We start from the raw sequence: 17,639 nt of genomic DNA, 5'->3' as shown, positions 1-17,639 counted from the left end.
TCATATGCCTCTGGCACTTATCACTGGCATTTGTATTCCATGACTAGTGATTTATGTGAAAATAAAAATAGTGGTAAAGGAGATGGATCAGAGAGTTTTGTGGTATAGAATTAAAAGGTACATCCCAATAGATACTGGAGGCTGAAGTAGGTGTAATAAAAACCAGCTTAGGTTTCCAGCCTAGAAGCCTTGTGTTGTAAACAGTGTTTAAGACCTTTCACCTACTATTATGCAATTTAATTATTAAAAGGAGCAAGTACTTATTGCAGATCAGGAAACTAATTCTCAGGGAGTTTATATAACATTTAAATTCCCAGTCATTAAGTGGCAGATAGAATTTCCTGGAAGCCAGCACTGTTTCTATAGTTCTGCCTTTATCACAATACTACTTTTAGAATAAATTTTTTTAAAATTTGTTCATTATAAAACAGACCAGAGCCAGATTCATGGTGGAGAACAGTATTGTCAGGAGCGTCATCCAGTTCCATTCCCTCACTTCAAAAAGAACTAAAGCCCAAAGTAGTGCTGTGATTTGCTAAGTGGAAGATCTAGGATTAGAATTTAGGCCCACCAGCTGGTGCCATTAACTCAACCTTCGAGAACATTGCCAATTACAACGGAATTGCACCTGCTTCTCAGAAAAAAAAAAAAAAAGATCTAACGGTCACATAACAGAAGTTGAGAGAAAACCTCTTTATATTATCCCACAAAGCTTCCAACCTTAATTGCCTCAGTGAATCTTCCAGGTACAGGATTGCATCCTTCAACAAAGATTCCTTCTCATAGCTGGACTCATGAATGTTGTGGTGCTTCCATTATTGACCTCGAATTGGAAATACCCAGGATGAAATGCAGGGGACCACTGACGGTAGCCCCCACCTACAGAGCGAGTCAGTGCAGGAAAAGAAGCGGGGACGGGGGGAAATTGCGAACCCACCGTGGGCCAAAGAAAGAAAAGCACACTGTACAGATTTGTTTCCGCTGGAGGAGAAGGCCGGCGTCGATACCTGTATTGAGCAACGGTCAGGTGGGCCTCTGGCTCGGCCCCAAAGCCAGGCAAGTGCTGGTTTAGATAGGCCTCCAGGGACCCAGTGTCGAACTTGTGCTGGGGTAGCACTTCGGTGGTCTCGGGCTCGAGGGAGGCACCGCCCTCCATGACTGCCTCTGCCGGCCGCCTAGATGCAGAATCCACAGGCCTTCCGCGCTGAGACCTCTGGCCTGAGGAATGCTACTCCACGGCTTGGGGGCGAGGTCCCAACGCGACGGGGCGGGGGTGGCCCCGCCTCTCCTGCCAATCACACACATCTCTGGGCACCATGGTTGAACAACATTGGTCCCTGAATCTGGTCATTCAGGCTCTAGTCGGGTTGTGGGAGATGACCTCCGTGTGCTCGCATTTAACAATTTCAGTCAGCCTCGCAGCTGGAGGCCGCTCTTCTGAAGAAGGCAAAGCCACGTTAATCGCTCCTAATATGAAGAGGCCTCTTCTACCTCCAAATTTCACGAACCGACAGGCGGAAAAGACCTACTGGGTCCGGTTCAGAAATGGGCCCGTCGAGACCTTGGGCCCAGGAATAAACGATCCTGGGTGTTTCTCCTAACCGCCCGGCTGGAAAGGCACCATCAGAGGCCGCCGGCTCCGGTCGCTAAGAGCTCTGGCCCTGGTGCGGCCGGGTCTGTTAGGACCGGGCGAAGAAGGAAGCAAAGAGGAGCGGGTTTTTTTCTGAGGGGGAGCGGTGACAGCAACGCACCGGAAGCGGTACAGCGGCCGGACCCCGGGAGCGGCGGCGACGTGTCGTTCGTGAGGCGGTGGGAACACTTCCCCAGGGTTCTGGGCTAGCAAGGCCGCGGCTAGGTGCCTTCTCGCTTACCCCTCGCGGGCCCAGCAGGCCTAGCAGCGTGGGGCGGAGGCGACGGCGAAGGCCGGGGCTGGGAACGTTGGCGGCCGGCGTCCCAGCCATGGCCGAGTCTGTGGAGCGGCTGCAGCAGCGGGTGGAGGAGCTGGAGCGGGAACTGGCACAGGAGAGGAGTCGGCGGGCCTTGGGGGGCGGCGACGGAGGCGGCGGCCGGGTCCGCATCGAGAAGATGAGCCCGGAGGTGGTGGACTCCAATCCTTACAGGTGATCTGCGTTGCGGGTGGGAGGCCGGCGAGGGGGCGAGGTCAAGGTCTCCGGGTGGTCAGGAGTGAGGCGCTCCCTTCCTGTGCAGCTCACACCGCCGCCCACCTTCCTCTTCTTGAGTTCTGTTCCCAAACGCCGGGGGCCAAGTCTCAGTACTACTCGGTATTCTTCCTCTTAAGAAACAAAACCCGAGCGAATCAGCCATATGGTGGCTGCTCGCGGGCCGGCTGAGGACACGCGGCCGGTTTCCTAACGTCCCTCCCTCTGTTTTTAGTCTGCCTCGTTGTGCATAAAACTGATAGTAATAACTTTCAGAAGATATTAAATATAAAACCCGCTAAGCATAGACTTCGAGTTTCATAAAGGCTTCTCAAAATTTCAAAATTGGGGGCGTGGTGGGAAAGCACAATTAGCTTTAGTTTTAAAGCTGTTTGACTTTACCAATACTGTCAGCTGGCTCGATACAGTGCAGGGATTAAGAGGAAGGTCTCTAGAACCAGATTGATTCGATTCAAATCCCAACTCTTAGTAGCTGAGCAACCATGGGAAATATGTGTTTAGTAGGGACGAATGGTACGAGTGAATGTTCAAATAATACCTAAAACTGAAAATCCAGAAGTAACAACGTTAGCATGCTATTTAGAGATGTGAAAACGAGGAAGGAGAGGAAAAGGGACGTGGGGGCCAGGAGCTTGCAGAATTTTAGCAAGCCTGGTAGAAGTATTTGACTCTTTAAAGTGTAAATGAATGGGAATTTTATGTATATGGGTTTAAATACACACACACACACACACACACACACACACACACACACACACACACATTGAACTCAAGATAACAGAGCAGACTAACGAGGTAGAGCACCTCTTAGAGTCCTTGGCATACAGTAGGTGCTTACTAAAAGTAGACGTCATCCGTTTTGGGCAGATACAACTGATGTTAAACATTAATCTGAGTGTTAAATGTTAAATACATATGCTAAGAAAGCATGGGAAAATGTTGAAATTTTACTTTGACCTGCCTCATCTAGACACTTAACATTTAAGTCAATTGTTTTTGACCTTGGCTGCCCATTAGAACATCTGAGGTGCATTTTTAAAAAATCTTGTTGCACAGGCTACATACACTTGGAAGGATCTTCAGGCATGGGTGTTTTTAAAGTTTCCCAGGTGATTTAGTCTCACCTGGTAAAGGCAGGCTGAAAGATTTCTTTTAAAGCATTAGTAGTGATTGAGTTTGTGTTTTTCTGGGATGATGTATGTTTATATCACATATTAAAAGATTGTAATTTAAAACTTTTTTTGTTTTAAGCCGCCTGATGGCATTGAAACGAATGGGGATTGTAAATGACTATGAGGTATGATAAACCTTTCCAAGTTTTCGAAGATGATTTCAGTAAATGAAAATTTCTGACATTTTTGATGAAAAGTTAACCAACAAATGTATAATTTTGCATTTCACAGAAAATCCGTACCTTTGCTATAGCAATAGTAGGTGTTGGTGGAGTTGGTAGTGTGACTGCTGAAATGCTGACAAGATGTGGCATTGGTAAGGTAAAAACATTTCTCTCCTTGTCATGTAGGGAACTACTCACTTATGGAGTGAATCAGGTACAAATTAGGAATTTTTTCCTCATTACTAATGGTTTATTGATTTGTGGTGTATTTATTCGGATTGTTCTTTCTACCCAAAGGAGTTAAGACGTAACCATATCCAGGGGCACCTGGGTGGCTCAGTCGGTTAAGTGTCTGACTCTTGATTTCAGTTCAGGTCATGATCTCACAGTTTGTGGGTTTGAGCTCCACATCGGGATCCTCTCTGACGATGTGGAGCTTGCCTGGGATTCTCTCTCTCTCTTTCTCTGTCTCTCTGCCCCTCCCCTGCTCACTCTCTCTCTCCTCTCTCTCAAAAAAAAGAATAAACTTAAAAAAAAAAGACATAATACCACCCAAATGGAAGGTGATATTAATGCTAATAAATGCTAATAAAACAAGGAATATCCGAAGCAGGCTCCAGACTCTGAGCTGTCAGCACAGAACCCAGTAAGAGGCTTGAACTCACTAACCACGAGATCATGACCTGAGACGAAGTTGGATGCTCAACCAACTGAGCAACCCAGGCGCCCCTAACAAATATTTTTTAAACATGCTTTATACAAGATGAACTAGAAAGCATGTACCTTTCTTACTTTTTTTCCCCTAAGAATAGTGGCCTTTTATTAACTTATTCAGAAATACTTTTAAACCTTTTAGTTGACAAGGTTGTATTAGTTTCAGGTGTACAACATAGTAATCCAACAGTTTTATACATTACTGATTGCTTATCATAAGTATAGTTACCAGCTGTCACCATACAATGTTATTCCAATATTATTAACTATATTCTCTATGCTGTACTTTTCAACTCCAGGTCTTATTTTTACCCAAAGAAAAATAATTTGAAAAGATATATGTACCCCTGTGTTTACAGCAGCCTTATTTACAATAGTCAAGATATGGAAGCAGCCAGCCCAAGTGTCCCTAGATAGATGAATGGATAAAGAAGATGTAGGGTCTGTGAGTGTAAAATGGAATGTTAGCCTTATGAAATCTTGCCATTTATGAGGAAGACAAATACTATATGATTTCACTTCTACATGTAATCTAATAAACAAACAAAATCTGTTAAATACAGAGAGAGAACTGGTGGTTGCCAGAGGGGAAGTGGGTTGGGAAGATGGGTGAGATAGGTGAGGAGGATTAAGATAGAAAAACTTCCAGTTATAAAATAAATACCTCTCTTACTCTTGAAATTGAACTGGAAAATGCTCTAGGTTGTTTTTTGTATGTATGTTGTTTTGTTTTAATTCAAGATTTTATTTTTAAGTAATGTCTACACCCAACATGGGGCTAGAACTCACAACCCGGAAATTAGGAGTTCCACAGTTTACCGACTGAGCCAGCTAGGTATCCCTTTAGATTTTTTTAACCTATACATTTTTTTTTAACTTATACTTTCTTTTTTTTACTTTTTTCCTAAAATTGATGTAGGTTGTGGGTAGGAAAAAGGTAATCTTATACTAGAAATTATACCTACCAATTTCAGATTTATAAAGCCAAAGTCCATGATGTTACATTCCTAGTGGTTGAATACCAAAACATTCCACAATTTTCACCCCTTTGTCATTTTGATAAAGCAGATATTTTCCCCACAAAGTTTATCAGTGCTTTTTAATATGTTGGTCCATCCCATACCCCAAATTATTTTTTTAAAGTTTATGTATGCATTTAAATTTATTTGAGAGAGAAAAAGAGAGGGAGTATTCGAGTGAGCAGGGGGAGGGGCAAAGAGAGAGGGGGAGAGAGAGAATCACAAGCAAGCTTTGAGTAGTCAGGTGCAGAGCAGAGCTGAGGTGGGGCTGGATCTCAAGAACCATAAGACTGTGAACTTGAGCCAAAATCAAGAGTCAGATGCTTAACTGATAGGGCCACCTAGGTGCCCCCCTCCCCCTGCCATGCCCCAAATTCTTAAAGTAGTTTCAAAGTTGGCATTCATTTATCAATATAGAAAAGGCAATACAAAAATACTGAAAATGTTTATTAACCTTTTAAAGCTTTTCAAGAGGTTTACAAAAGCCAGCCACCAATTGCTTAGAACTGACATAAGAACCCTGGCTGATTGACCTAGGATAGTAGATATCCTAGATAATGAGTTTCTCAGGTTTGAGTGTGCATCAGAATCACTTGGAAGGCTTCTTAAAACATAGATTGCCAGACCCTACCCTGGTGGTTTTGATTCTTTAGGTTTCGATTGGAATTGGAATTTCAAACAAATTCCCAGGTGATTCTGATGTTCCTAGTGGGGGTAGGGGAAGGACAGACTTTAAGAACTGCTAGATCCTTGGCGCATCTGGGTGGCTCAGTAAGCATTTGACTCTTGATTTTGGCTCAAGTCATGATCTCATAGTTTGTGAGATTGAGCCCTGAGTTGGGCTCTGTGTGCTGACAGCACAGAGCCTGCTTGGGATTCTGTCTTTCCCCCGCTGCCCACCCTTCTGCCCCTCCCTGGCTCCCTGGCTCATGCTGTGCTCTCTCTCTCTTGTAATAAACAAACTTAAAAAAAAAAAAAAAGAACTGCTAGATCCTTGCTACTCAGGCTGATGTCCAAATTAGTAGCATCAGCATCACCTGGGAGTTTGTTAGAAACGAAGACTTCCAGACCCTTCCAGATGTGATGAATCAGAATCTGTTATTTTAACAAATCTCCAGATGATCCACATGCATGTTAAAGTTGGGACACTGCTCCTGTATTTCTGACGAGCTCCAGGTGCTGCTGATGCTGCTTGCACAGGCCACGTTTCGAGTAGCCAGGATCTAGAACAGTAGTTACCAAATATTGCTGTAATTGGAATCCCCTGGGAAGTTCAAAATTTTGACGTCCAAACTGGAATAGAATCAGAATTTCTGGGGATGGGACCCAGACATCAGTATTTTTTAAATGATGCCAGTGTACACTCAAGTTTGTAAGTTAAGGATGTACGTACGTAAGTTTCAGAACTCTTTTTTCAGTATGTAAAACAGATAAACAAGAAGCTAATTCGTGGGGTTAAGTAGGGAAGTGGAGAATTGGAGACTTAGAGCCCACTTCTCACCCCTGAAAGTTTCTGGAATACTTTGTGGTGCCTTGGACCATCAGATCTAGATTAGCTGCTTTATTGAAGATACAGGCCTAAAATGTGAGTGACTTATCCATGATAAGAGCTTATTAGTGACAGAGCTACAACTCACACCTCCTAACCCCAAATTTGGGATTTCCTGCACCTTATAAACCAGCTACAAGGCTGAAGAGTAAAATTTAATACTTGGCCTGACCGAATAAATATTGTTGAATGAGCTAAAATAAACTTTATTTTGGAGACTCTTAAGTCGGGTCAGAAAATTACCACAGGGGACAGAGGTGGTATATTTTCTAGCAAGATACTAAGGGTTACCTAGATGTTCTGTAGGATGAGTTAATTTTGTTGTTAATAAGATCCCCCCTTCTTCTTCTTTTTTTTTTTTTTGTAATTTTAGCCATGCATAGGACAGTTGCACCACAAGCCACAGTCCCCCTTAGCCACTGCTGTAGCCCTTGCATCTATGCTTGCCCTGCCCTTCTCCCCATTTTTGTTTTTGTTATTAAATTTAGGATGCTGAGAATTGTATTAAGAAGTCACAGGATTTTAGATTAAGAAAGGGTCCTTAGAAATCTTTGGGTGCAACCTGTTCTTACTGATAGGAAATGGGATCTTTAAAAAGGTGTGTGTGTGTGTGTGTGTGTGTGTGTGTGTGTGTGTGTGTGTGTGTATGTATGTGAAATGTTGTCATGCCTAAATATACTTTGGAGTAATGTTTTAGCTGTGGTTATGTATGGTGTCATAGTCACAAAAGGAGTCATGTTATACTATAGTTTTAAGTTATGGCATTTGTTTTTATCTTATCTTATCTTATCTTATCTTATCTTATTTTATTTTATATTATTTTATTTTTTTAATGTTTTATTTATTTTTGACAGAGCATGAGCAGGGGAGGGGCAGAGAAAGAGGGAGATACAGAATCCGAAGCAGGCTCCAGGCCCTAAGCTGTCAGCGCAGAGCCTGACATTGGGCTCTAACTCACAGACTGCGAGATCATGACCTGAGCCAAAGTCAGACACTCAACCGACTGAGCCACCCAGGCGCCCCTGTTTTTATCTTATTTTAAAATTTCATTCATCTAATGTGTTCTTGGCCTTTAGTAAACAATTGGAATGAAATGGAATAAACATTAATTTCTCAGTGGATCATTTGGAGAGGCAGTAAATGTTAGGGTGCAGATGCTGGATTGATAATGCCTGAATTTGCATTTCTGCATATATTAGCTGAATGAGGTTTTTGAACATGTGCTGTAGTTGTTTCATTTATAAAGGAGAATTAAAGTCCCCATATACTTAAGTCATGGGAGCATTAAATGAGTTAATATATGGCACCTAGTATTTTAGAGTTAGCTGGTATTATTTCTGTTAAACCCATCAAATGTAAAGTCCACTAATTCTTTGTTATTTGTAGTTTATTTCTTGGTATGTTTTTCATCAAAATACCACTATTTTCATTTTAGTTGCTACTCTTTGACTATGACAAGGTGGAACTGGCCAATATGAATAGACTTTTCTTCCAACCTCATCAAGCAGGATTAAGTAAAGTTCAAGCAGCAGAATATACTTTGAGGTAAATGGAATAGTGATTAAAGACATCTTTAGTGACATCTTAGTTTGCATATTTTGTATAAGTTAACCTAATGCATGAATTTTTCTTTACAGAAATGCAGGTTTCACATCAATTCTCTTACCTCTTGATACTGTGTTGGCAACCTTTTTCAGATAGGGCTAGATAGTAAATATTGTAGGCTTTGAGGGCCCACTATGAAACTGCCCTCAAGTCATGTAGTTGTAGTGTGATAGCTGCTATAGGCAATACAAAAATGAATGAACGTGGCTGTGCTCCAATAAAACTTTGTTTATGGACTCGTAAGTTTAAATTCCGTGTAATTTTAGCATGTTATGAAATATCGTTCTGTTCTTTTTCTCCTGCCACCATTTAAAAATGTAAAAACCGTTCTTAGCTTGCAGACCTCGGAAAAACAAAAACAGGTGGCAGGTCATACTTGGCCCCAGGGCCATACCTTGCCAATCCTTATTCTAGGAAGTTTCTTTGTGACCCCAAACTTCTTTCACTGAAATACGGAACAAAGAAGTTCTTTTGTCAGGCTAGGCTATAGCTCACCTAGGTGTTAAAGGCTTAATTCCCAGCACATAGATGGTGGGAACATTTCTGTAATCCTGCAGTCAACATGTTTTGAATGTAGTCTTCTCCTTGGAGTGGGGCACAAGAGGTAGAAGAGGACTTTAGATTTTCTTTGAATAGCTTGAATTCCATTTTTCTTACTTCTGTTACATGATCTTTAGCTTTTTCAGTTCTTTTTCCTGTTTTCTCTTAATATTCCTACTAGTAGTTTTTATAATCATTCCCTTTTTCCCTCTTAGGAACATTAATCCAGATGTTCTTTTTGAAGTACACAACTACAATATAACCACAGTAGAAAACTTTCAACATTTCATGGATAGAATAAGGTAAAATTTTACTATGAATATTTTGTACAGTGTCCAGCTCAGTTAAACAAGTATTATTAGAAAACCACTGATGTTGGGGCACCTGAGAGGCTCAGTTAGTTAAGCATCTGACTTTGGCTCAGGTCATGATCTCATGGTTCATAAGTTCGAACCCCATGTGGGGCTCTGTGCTGACAGCTCAGAGCCTGGAGCCTCTTTCAGATTCTGTGTCTTGCTCTTTCTTTGCCCTTCCCCTGCTTGGGTTCTGTCTTTCAAAAATAAGTAAACATTAAAAAAAAGTTTTTTAATAAAAAAAATCTGATGTTTAATTCAGCGAGTTGGTAGATTTGATATATATTTTTGTTTTTAAAGTAGGTAATTTTTATGTGTTAGTAACTCAGTAAAAAGTAAATGCTGTCCAAAGACAATAGTAACAACAATCAAAAATCAAAAACTCTGTTGTTATGGTGTTATAACAAGGGATCCTCAACTATAAGTTCTGTGTTCTAGATTATATTTCTATGTGAAGGTGGTTTTCTCCAGATTGTAACAACACTGAGATACTGAATTGTATTCAATTTTTATTACATTTACATTTGGAGTGAAAAAGGAATAAAAGTCTATGAAAGCTGATGGGGAAATGGTAACTTTTGTGAACAGACTTTATACTTCTTGTGTCTTCTGTGAGAAGCACTGTAGTATCATGATGTTATATACATATTAGTTACTCAATACATACTGGATCTTTAACATTAAATACTATGCCTTAACTGTACTCAAACATTTACTGAAAGCATAAATGTATGACTAAACAAATTAGAGTGTATTTTGTGTCCTGATTTCTTTTTCCTCCCCAAATAAAATTTATTTTCTTTACCTAGTAATGGTGGATTAGAAGAGGGAAAACCCGTTGACCTAGTTCTTAGCTGTGTGGACAATTTTGAAGCTCGAATGACAATAAATACAGTGAGTATTCCTATTGTATAAGATGTTATACTCATTCATCTGTTTTCTTGTATAGTTCTGTATTTAAACCCTTTTATAATGTGTTTCATTAATTTTTAATGTTCTCTTAGCCTACTTTTAAAATTTATTCTAGTGTGCCTAGGTGGCTCAGTTGGTTGAGTGTCCACTCTCAATTTCAGCTCAGGTCATGATCTCGCGGTGTATGAGTTTGAGCCCCACGTCAGACTCCATGGTGACAGTGAAGTCTACTTAGCATCCTCTGCCCCTCCTTTGCTCGTCCTCTCTCTCTCTCTCTGAAAATAAAATAGACATTTAAAAAAGTTTTATTCTAATAGTTGTGGGGCCTCTCTAGCTTTGCTGGTGTGGCTTATGTTTCAGTATCCTATTCTTTATTATGCCAGTAGAGGAAATTATAAATAGTAGATACTTCTGATGTACAATTTTTAAAATAAATGACTATCTTAAAATGTGTTATTCTATGTTAGCATTGGCTTTAATATTTTACTTTATTTTTTAAGATATAAATGTGTATACATTGCTTACAAACCTTGTTTCTCAGAAATAAAACAATTCTTTGGAATTACTGTGGTTTCAGTTTTTCAGAAGGTATTTTGCAGTTTTTTGTTGCTGAAATTATTTTAGAAAAATGAATTTTTACAATCAGAAATACAATAAACTTAATCACTCAATTTAATTAAATATTTATTGGCTGCTTACTTGAATGCTGTCAGTTTACTTTTTAAAAAAATGTTTTAAAAATTTAGAGTGGAGGTGGGGTGGGCAAAGGGGGAGAGAGAGAGAGAGACAGAGAGACAGAGAGAGACAGAGAGAGAGAGAGAATATCTTAAGGCTCCATTCAGTGCTCAGCATGAAGCCTGAGATGGAGCTCAATCCCACGACCCTGGAATCATGACCTGAACTGAAACCAAGAGTTGGATGCTCAACCCACTGAGGAATCGAGGTGTCCCCAGTTTACTTTTTAAATAGAGAATGGCAGTTGCCAAGGAATTCCATTATTGATAACTTTCCTCTTTTGAAAATTTAAAACACCCTTTGGTAATCATTTAGTTAAGCTCAAGTTTTTCATGAAATAACTTTTGATAAATTAATTCTTGTTTTTTTTTGTTGTTTTCATCTGTTTCTACTAAGGCTTGTAATGAACTTGGACAAACATGGATGGAGTCTGGGGTCAGTGAAAATGCAGTTTCAGGGCATATACAGCTCATAATTCCTGGAGAATCTGCTTGTTTTGCGGTATGCATGATTCATTTTGGCTTATTAACTAAAGTATTGAAAATGTATTTGTATTGAATATGTATTATAATTCAAGGAATAAAAACTTTGAACGTGATGGAATACTATTTTGAACCTGCTTACTTTTTCCCTTTCATTTTGAAATATATTTTCTTTATTTTTCATGTAGTGTGCTCCCCCACTTGTGGTTGCTGCAAATATTGATGAAAAGACTCTGAAACGAGAAGGTGTTTGTGCAGCCAGTCTTCCTACCACTATGGGAGTGGTTGCTGGGATCTTGGTACAAAATGTGTTGAAGTGAGTGAGAGCAAATTTTTCTGAATAGTTTTGTTTGCTTTTGATAGAAATATATTTCATAAAGCATTTCAAATATTGGAATTACCATCTAAGTATATAGTTTCTTAAAATCCAGCATATGGTTTTTATATATGTATAATATATATATATATACTTTGAATTTACATATATTGTATATCTAATTTAAATATAAACATACATATTAATAATATACATACATGTGTGTTACTCTGTGCATTTAGAATAGCTCTTGTTAAATGGTACAGTAGTACTGGTGTGTTTATGAAATATTAACCAAATGATTTAAATCTCTGCAGGTTTGACCAAAGAACATAAACACATTTCTTTACTTAACTCTTACTAAAAATAATATGAATGTGATTAAATATTAAAAGGATAATACCTCTGCTCTCTGAAAAAAAAGATATTCACAACCACACCATCTAAACTATAGTGAAAAAGGACAAAGGTTCCTTTGCAGCTAAAATGAATGTAAAAGAGTTTTATTAATGTCAACTCACATTTTATTAAAAGGAGAAAGCCTTTAGGCGTTCCTTTCCTCAGACCATTTTTTTCTCACTTTACAACTTTAATAAGCTTAGTTATGTTTCCAAGCCTTCCGGTATAAGAACAAATTGCAACATGATACAGGGAGGTATCCTGATATCAGAAGTGTCAGCTACCAGCAGAGAAATTGCAAAAAGCATACCTAAGAACTTTCAAGGCAACTGTCGAGGGCTATTTTATGTAAGAGCAATAGCTTGTACAAACTTCAGTAGGCCCTATCCAAACAAAATATTTTATAGTATGTTCCAAAAAAAAAAAAAAAAAAAATCATAGCTACAAACTATTTTCTTAAGGACGTGTCCTATTTAGCCAGCCCCCTATGGATGGACATTTAAGCTACTTACAGATTTTTTTGCTGCTATTAACAATGCTGCAAATAGCACCTTACATATATCTCTAAGTTAGGTTTTTGTAGAAAGGAATTTTTAGAAGTGGAATTTCTGAGTTTATGCAATATTTATTTTGACAGATACTACTAAATTTCTCCTTCAGAAGGATTGTGTATTTCTATCACAGGGTAGGAATACCTGCTTTGCCCATACCAGTTCATAACATTGGGTGTTATCAAACTTTTTAATCTTTGTCAGTATGATAGGTAAAAAACGGGTATTTCATTTTAATTTTCAGTTACTTATGAAAAGGGGTGAGCACTTACATTTTTCTGTGAATTGTCTGCTTCATATCATTGGCTCAATTTTTGTCTTGTACACTCAGTGCAAATGTGTTTCCTTTTGTTGTTTATATTTTGTATGTGATTTTTCCTCTCTTTGTAAGCTTCTAAAAGGAATCAGAACTGTTAGGGAACACAAGGGAACTTTAAGGCATATTGGAAATGTTCTATATTTTGATCTGGTAGTGATTACATGGGTAAAGACTTTTGGAAAATTTCATTGACCTGTACATTTAAGATTGTTAACCTTATAGTAAGTTATATATAAAAACTTTTAAAAAGTAGTTAGATGTAGTACCAATCTCAGGGATTCTTCTCCACATTTTAATCTGACAACAGTACTTAAAATACTGTTGCTTATCACAAAAACCATTAAGTACTTAAAGATCAATTTTTAAAAATTCAGTTCTTTTATGGTTTGTTTCTTTATCTAAGTGTACTTTGATTTGCTTTTCTAGGTTTTTGTTAAATTTTGGTACTGTTAGTTTTTACCTTGGATATAATGCAATGCAGGACTTTTTCCCTACTATGTCCATGAAGCCAAATCCTCAGTGTGATGACAGAAATTGCAGGAAACAGCAGGAAGAATACAAGGTATACATCACTTGGTCAGAATGTATGAGAGGTCATACTGTTTGGACAGTATTTTAGAACAATTACTTAGATTTGAAAAATAAGATAAATGGATTCTGGATTTTTATTTATTGTATCTCTAGGGGGTAAATGTTAGTAAGAAATTAAATTCACTATGCTACCAAAGAGAAAAAATTTGTTTGAAGTCCTTTTTTACTTTGGTAAAATAAAAAGCCTGTCTGAATTTTTGATTAATGCTTCAGAGGCCTGAGAATGAGTAAGAATACTTTGATACTGTTTGATTTCTACAGAAAAAGGTAGCAGCACTGCCCAAACCAGAGGTTGTTCAAGAAGAGGAAGAGATAATACATGAAGACAATGAGTGGGGTAGGAATTCTTTTATAAATTGAAATGGCAGCATGAAACATAATCTCTTATGGGAGAAAATATAATTAAATTATACAAACTTTGAATAATTACTGCTTATTAAATTTCCTTGAAAACTATTATAATATCACATTTAACTCTATAGGTATTGAGTTGGTGTCTGAGGTTTCAGAAGAGGAACTGAAGAATTCTTCAGGTCCAGTTCCTGACTTACCTGAAGGAATTACAGTGGCATATACAATTCCTGAAAAGGTACACCTAAAAGCTGATTTACCATAAGTGTCAGATAAGAGAAAATGTCTACTTACCTTCTTTCTCTTCATCCTAGTTCATAATGCCAATACAGTATTTCCTAATTTGGATATTTTATGCTATAGCAGTTAAGATGTGTGAGAGAGGTGTTCAGTGTTAATGTGTGGAAATATACAGTACATTTTCACCTGTTTGAAACATAGACCTAAAATAGTGATATTGACTCATTAATGGAGCAAGTAGGTTTTAATTAAATGAAGATATCATTTTTTATATTGAGAATTTTAGCCATAATACCATTTAAAAATACCACTTCAGTAGAGATCTTAAGAATACTGAAATTACTGCCTTGTAAATCAAAATATTGGTGGGGAAAGTAAAAGACTGTCTCTCCTAAAAATTAGAAGGTATATTTATTAAAGAAAGTTTACTTTATAAACTAGTTGAACATAGTAAACTTAGTGATTATATATTCCTAAGCATCAAGAATTTTAGACGGTTATTTTTTCGCTATGTTTCCCTCATTTGATAGCAAGAAGATTCTGTAGCTGAAGTAACTGTGGAAGATTCTGGCGAAAGCTTGGAAGACCTCATGGCCAAGATGAAGAATATGTAGACAATGGACTGACCTACATTTTATGTCCTGAGTTTAAGCAAATGTCCTTGCAATTAAAAAAAAAATCACTTAAAAACTTACAAAGCTTAGGGCAACATTAATTGATACATAATCTTCACAGAATTGTTACACTTTTTGAAAGTACTGTATCGTTTATCACTTTCTCCCTTCAACTAAATCAATAACTCTCCTAAAACTTCTGTTTCATTCCTGTTAAGAAAACTTGAAAACTTAGCCACTGAAATGTTTTGGCCTTTGGAGAGGGATGGGAAGGATGGACCAATAATATGCTATGTTTCTTTTCTTTCCAGTAATTCTTTATGGTGTGTTGTCTGAGGCCATGGACAATAAAGTAGTATGTGGTTCTCAAATGTAGACAGGGCAGGGGGTACCACCTGTATTGGTTAGAGCTAGCAGGCCTCCACTCATTGTGTTTAGAATCACTCTCTACAAGAAAACTACTACCATTAACTTGGCCAACAGTGAATTTAAAATAATTAGCCTATAAAATAAAAATATCCTCTCAAATGTTACCTGATGAAATACAAGCTGAAATGTAGTCATTGGAAAAGTTTGTAAACCTGTAAGTTATATATTAAAAACAAGACAAAGGCAAATAAAAGGAAACTTTCTTCACGGATAAACAGATAAAAGGTACTTTCAGGAAGTACAAGTTATTATATTTCTGCACTGACCAAGGAAAAGGAATCATAGCATCTGTGGAACATATATATCTGGAGTCACTGTACTTTATTTTGAGCAGCAAGGAATGAATTTAAGCTAAGATCCTCTAGATTATACCCATTGTATGGGCTACCTTCGGAATACTTCATTTAAATTTGATTCTCTAGATAATTAGTTATCCTGTATTGTGGGCATAAGAGAGACGTAAAAAACCTCTGTAATGACTGATGTGTACTTATTCAGTGGGAGAGAATCAGTTACCCTGATTATGATCACTAAGTTATAAATTGATAAACTGGTTTTCTTTGGAGTTGCATACAAATAATGAAAGTTTAGAGAGCCTTGGATAAATAAATTCCCAATGGTTTGGAGACCAAAAAAAAAAAAAAAAAAAAAAAAAATATATATATATATATATATATATATATATATATATATATATATATATGCATGTGTAACCATTATCAGTAGGATGCTACTATGCTATTTTGATGATTTTTTGCTTTGAAGATAGTAATATCTAAATTGTATTTCTAGGGAAGAACATTAGTACAAAATGAAAAATGCAGTATTCCTTTGTAAAATAAAGTTCTAAAAACTGATTTCAGAAACCCCCAAATATCAAATATGTTCAATATATTTGTTTTGAGATTCTAGAATCATATAGTAATTCTTATGTTTAGAGTGAAGTTTGGAAAGTAGGGGGATAGTTCTTCTAGCTTTGAAACTTATTTATGTTGCCTTGGTAGGTCATTTGCAATTCAAAAAAAATCAGTGAATTCATGTGTAAAATAGTTTTTTTCTAGTTACTCAAGATGTTTTGAATTTCAAAAAAGAAAAGTCTTTCTAAAATAATCCCATTCCTTTGGAACCTCTGGTACACTGATTTGGGAAGGCTTTGCTTATAATTTAAAAATGGTATAGTTTGATAGAGTATAATAGCAAGAACATACTTTTATTCTGCTCTTAACATAGGATTTCATACTGCTGGTGTTTTATACTGCATCAAATCTTAGATCTAAGTTATATAATTCTTTAATATATTCCATTAAAAAATAGTTACTGGATTATTTTACCAGAAAAAAATCTGGTAACAGGTACCTTTTGCTATGTGGAGTGCTCTTTTGATAATCTGTTTGCCATGAAAACTTACAGGAGCTGATAATGAGAAATTAATCAACACTGAGTTTTACATTACTAAATAAAACCAGTGTTTGATCAGATTTCTAAAAACGACTGTTTCTAGAAACGTGAAAGAAGGAAACACACTTCCAAAATTGCCTTAGCACAAGGGCTTTAAATTGTAGTAAAAGAATTATATTCAGCTCCCTTCCCCATTGTTAAAGGGGGACTAATTTATGTACTACTTGTATGTTTTATTTAGTAAAAAAAAATATGTATTATGGTTTCCTCACATAAAAATACTCCTTGAATACCTACAGACACAACACAAAAAGGTGGTAACCATTTAAGAATATTAAGATTTAACCCTCCCCGATCACATTTTTTCCATATTTTTTTCTGTAAAGTATTAATGAAAACTATAACCACCATTATTTGGTTCCTACCAATTCAGATGTATAATTGAGTTGTTTCAAAGCTACCTTTTTCATTGTGAAGGTGTATATCAATGTAAACATAATAGTTCTATTTGAGAACCTCAAATAGATGTCTGTTTCAGCAAATTTTTATCTTAAGTAGGCATTTTACATAGAAACATTTGAATTGGCAGTACAAGAAGTAGTAAGATCAAAATACAGCTTTCAAAAGTATATTTAAACTTAAATCTCTTGAAATATATGGAGTCCTCAAGCCCCAACTGTAATTAATGAATTTTTACCACAAGTCACTTTTAATAAATTATGTTTCCACTTAAGGTTTTCAAGTCCAAATTATGTAGGAACAAAGAATAAATGCATATCATTCTTTTGCTGGTTTTTACTTTTTTCATGGTTCTTCTAGAATATTAATCTCAGATTATTTCCAAAAGCAGTTTAAAAAAATTTTTTTAATGTTTATTCATTTTTGAGAGAGACCGCGAGTAGGGGAGGGGCAGAGAGCAGGGACACACAGAATCTGAAGCAGGCCCCAATATGGGGCTTGAACCCACAAACCTTGAGATCATGACATGAGCTGAAGTCAGACACTT

At 37.3% G+C, this 17,639-nt stretch overlaps 2 protein-coding genes across 6 annotated transcripts in view; one reads left to right on the top strand and one right to left on the bottom strand.

The window, feature by feature from the left end:
• Positions 1-1,723, bottom strand: part of ACAD11 (acyl-CoA dehydrogenase family member 11) — a 93,299-nt gene extending 91,576 nt beyond the window's left edge. Inside the window, exons 1-2 of one of the 2 annotated variants that reach the window (XM_045037594.1) lie at positions 1,008-1,143; positions 721-823 (exon numbers count right to left, since the gene is read on the bottom strand). Coding sequence is in view for 1 of the 2 variants with exons in the window: in XM_003992118.6 (XP_003992167.2) it covers positions 1,008-1,156 (149 nt within the window). In the remaining variant the exon portion in view is untranslated. Of the gene's footprint in view, positions 1-720; positions 824-1,007 lie in introns of both variants that reach the window. The other variant, XM_003992118.6, reaches the window with a different exon arrangement.
• Positions 1,724-1,756: 33 nt separating this feature from the next.
• Positions 1,757-17,420, top strand: UBA5 (ubiquitin like modifier activating enzyme 5). 4 transcript variants are annotated; one of them, XM_019810699.3, is made up of 12 exons: positions 1,757-2,120; positions 3,432-3,477; positions 3,584-3,730; positions 8,234-8,343; positions 9,159-9,245; positions 10,106-10,190; positions 11,340-11,444; positions 11,614-11,741; positions 13,437-13,572; positions 13,863-13,938; positions 14,084-14,190; positions 14,723-17,420. In XM_019810699.3, the coding sequence occupies exons 1-12, from the start codon at positions 1,960-1,962 to the stop codon at positions 14,804-14,806; spliced, it is 1,272 nt and encodes a 423-aa protein (XP_019666258.1). In that variant the 5' UTR covers positions 1,757-1,959; the 3' UTR covers positions 14,807-17,420. The 4 variants fall into 4 exon arrangements, with proteins under 4 accessions (XP_019666258.1, XP_003992165.1, XP_019666262.1 ...); XM_003992116.6 differs by having other exon boundaries at positions 1,763-2,120; positions 3,584-3,673; XM_019810701.3 differs by lacking the exon at positions 1,757-2,120 and having other exon boundaries at positions 3,461-3,477; positions 3,584-3,668.
• The last annotated feature ends 219 nt before the right edge of the window (positions 17,421-17,639 follow it).

This window comes from Felis catus, chromosome C2, assembly GCF_018350175.1.
Source record: "Felis catus isolate Fca126 chromosome C2, F.catus_Fca126_mat1.0, whole genome shotgun sequence".
NCBI lineage: Eukaryota > Metazoa > Chordata > Mammalia > Carnivora > Felidae > Felis > Felis catus.
Note: the sequence above shows the minus strand (reverse complement) of the source record. Positions and strands in the feature narration are given on the sequence as shown.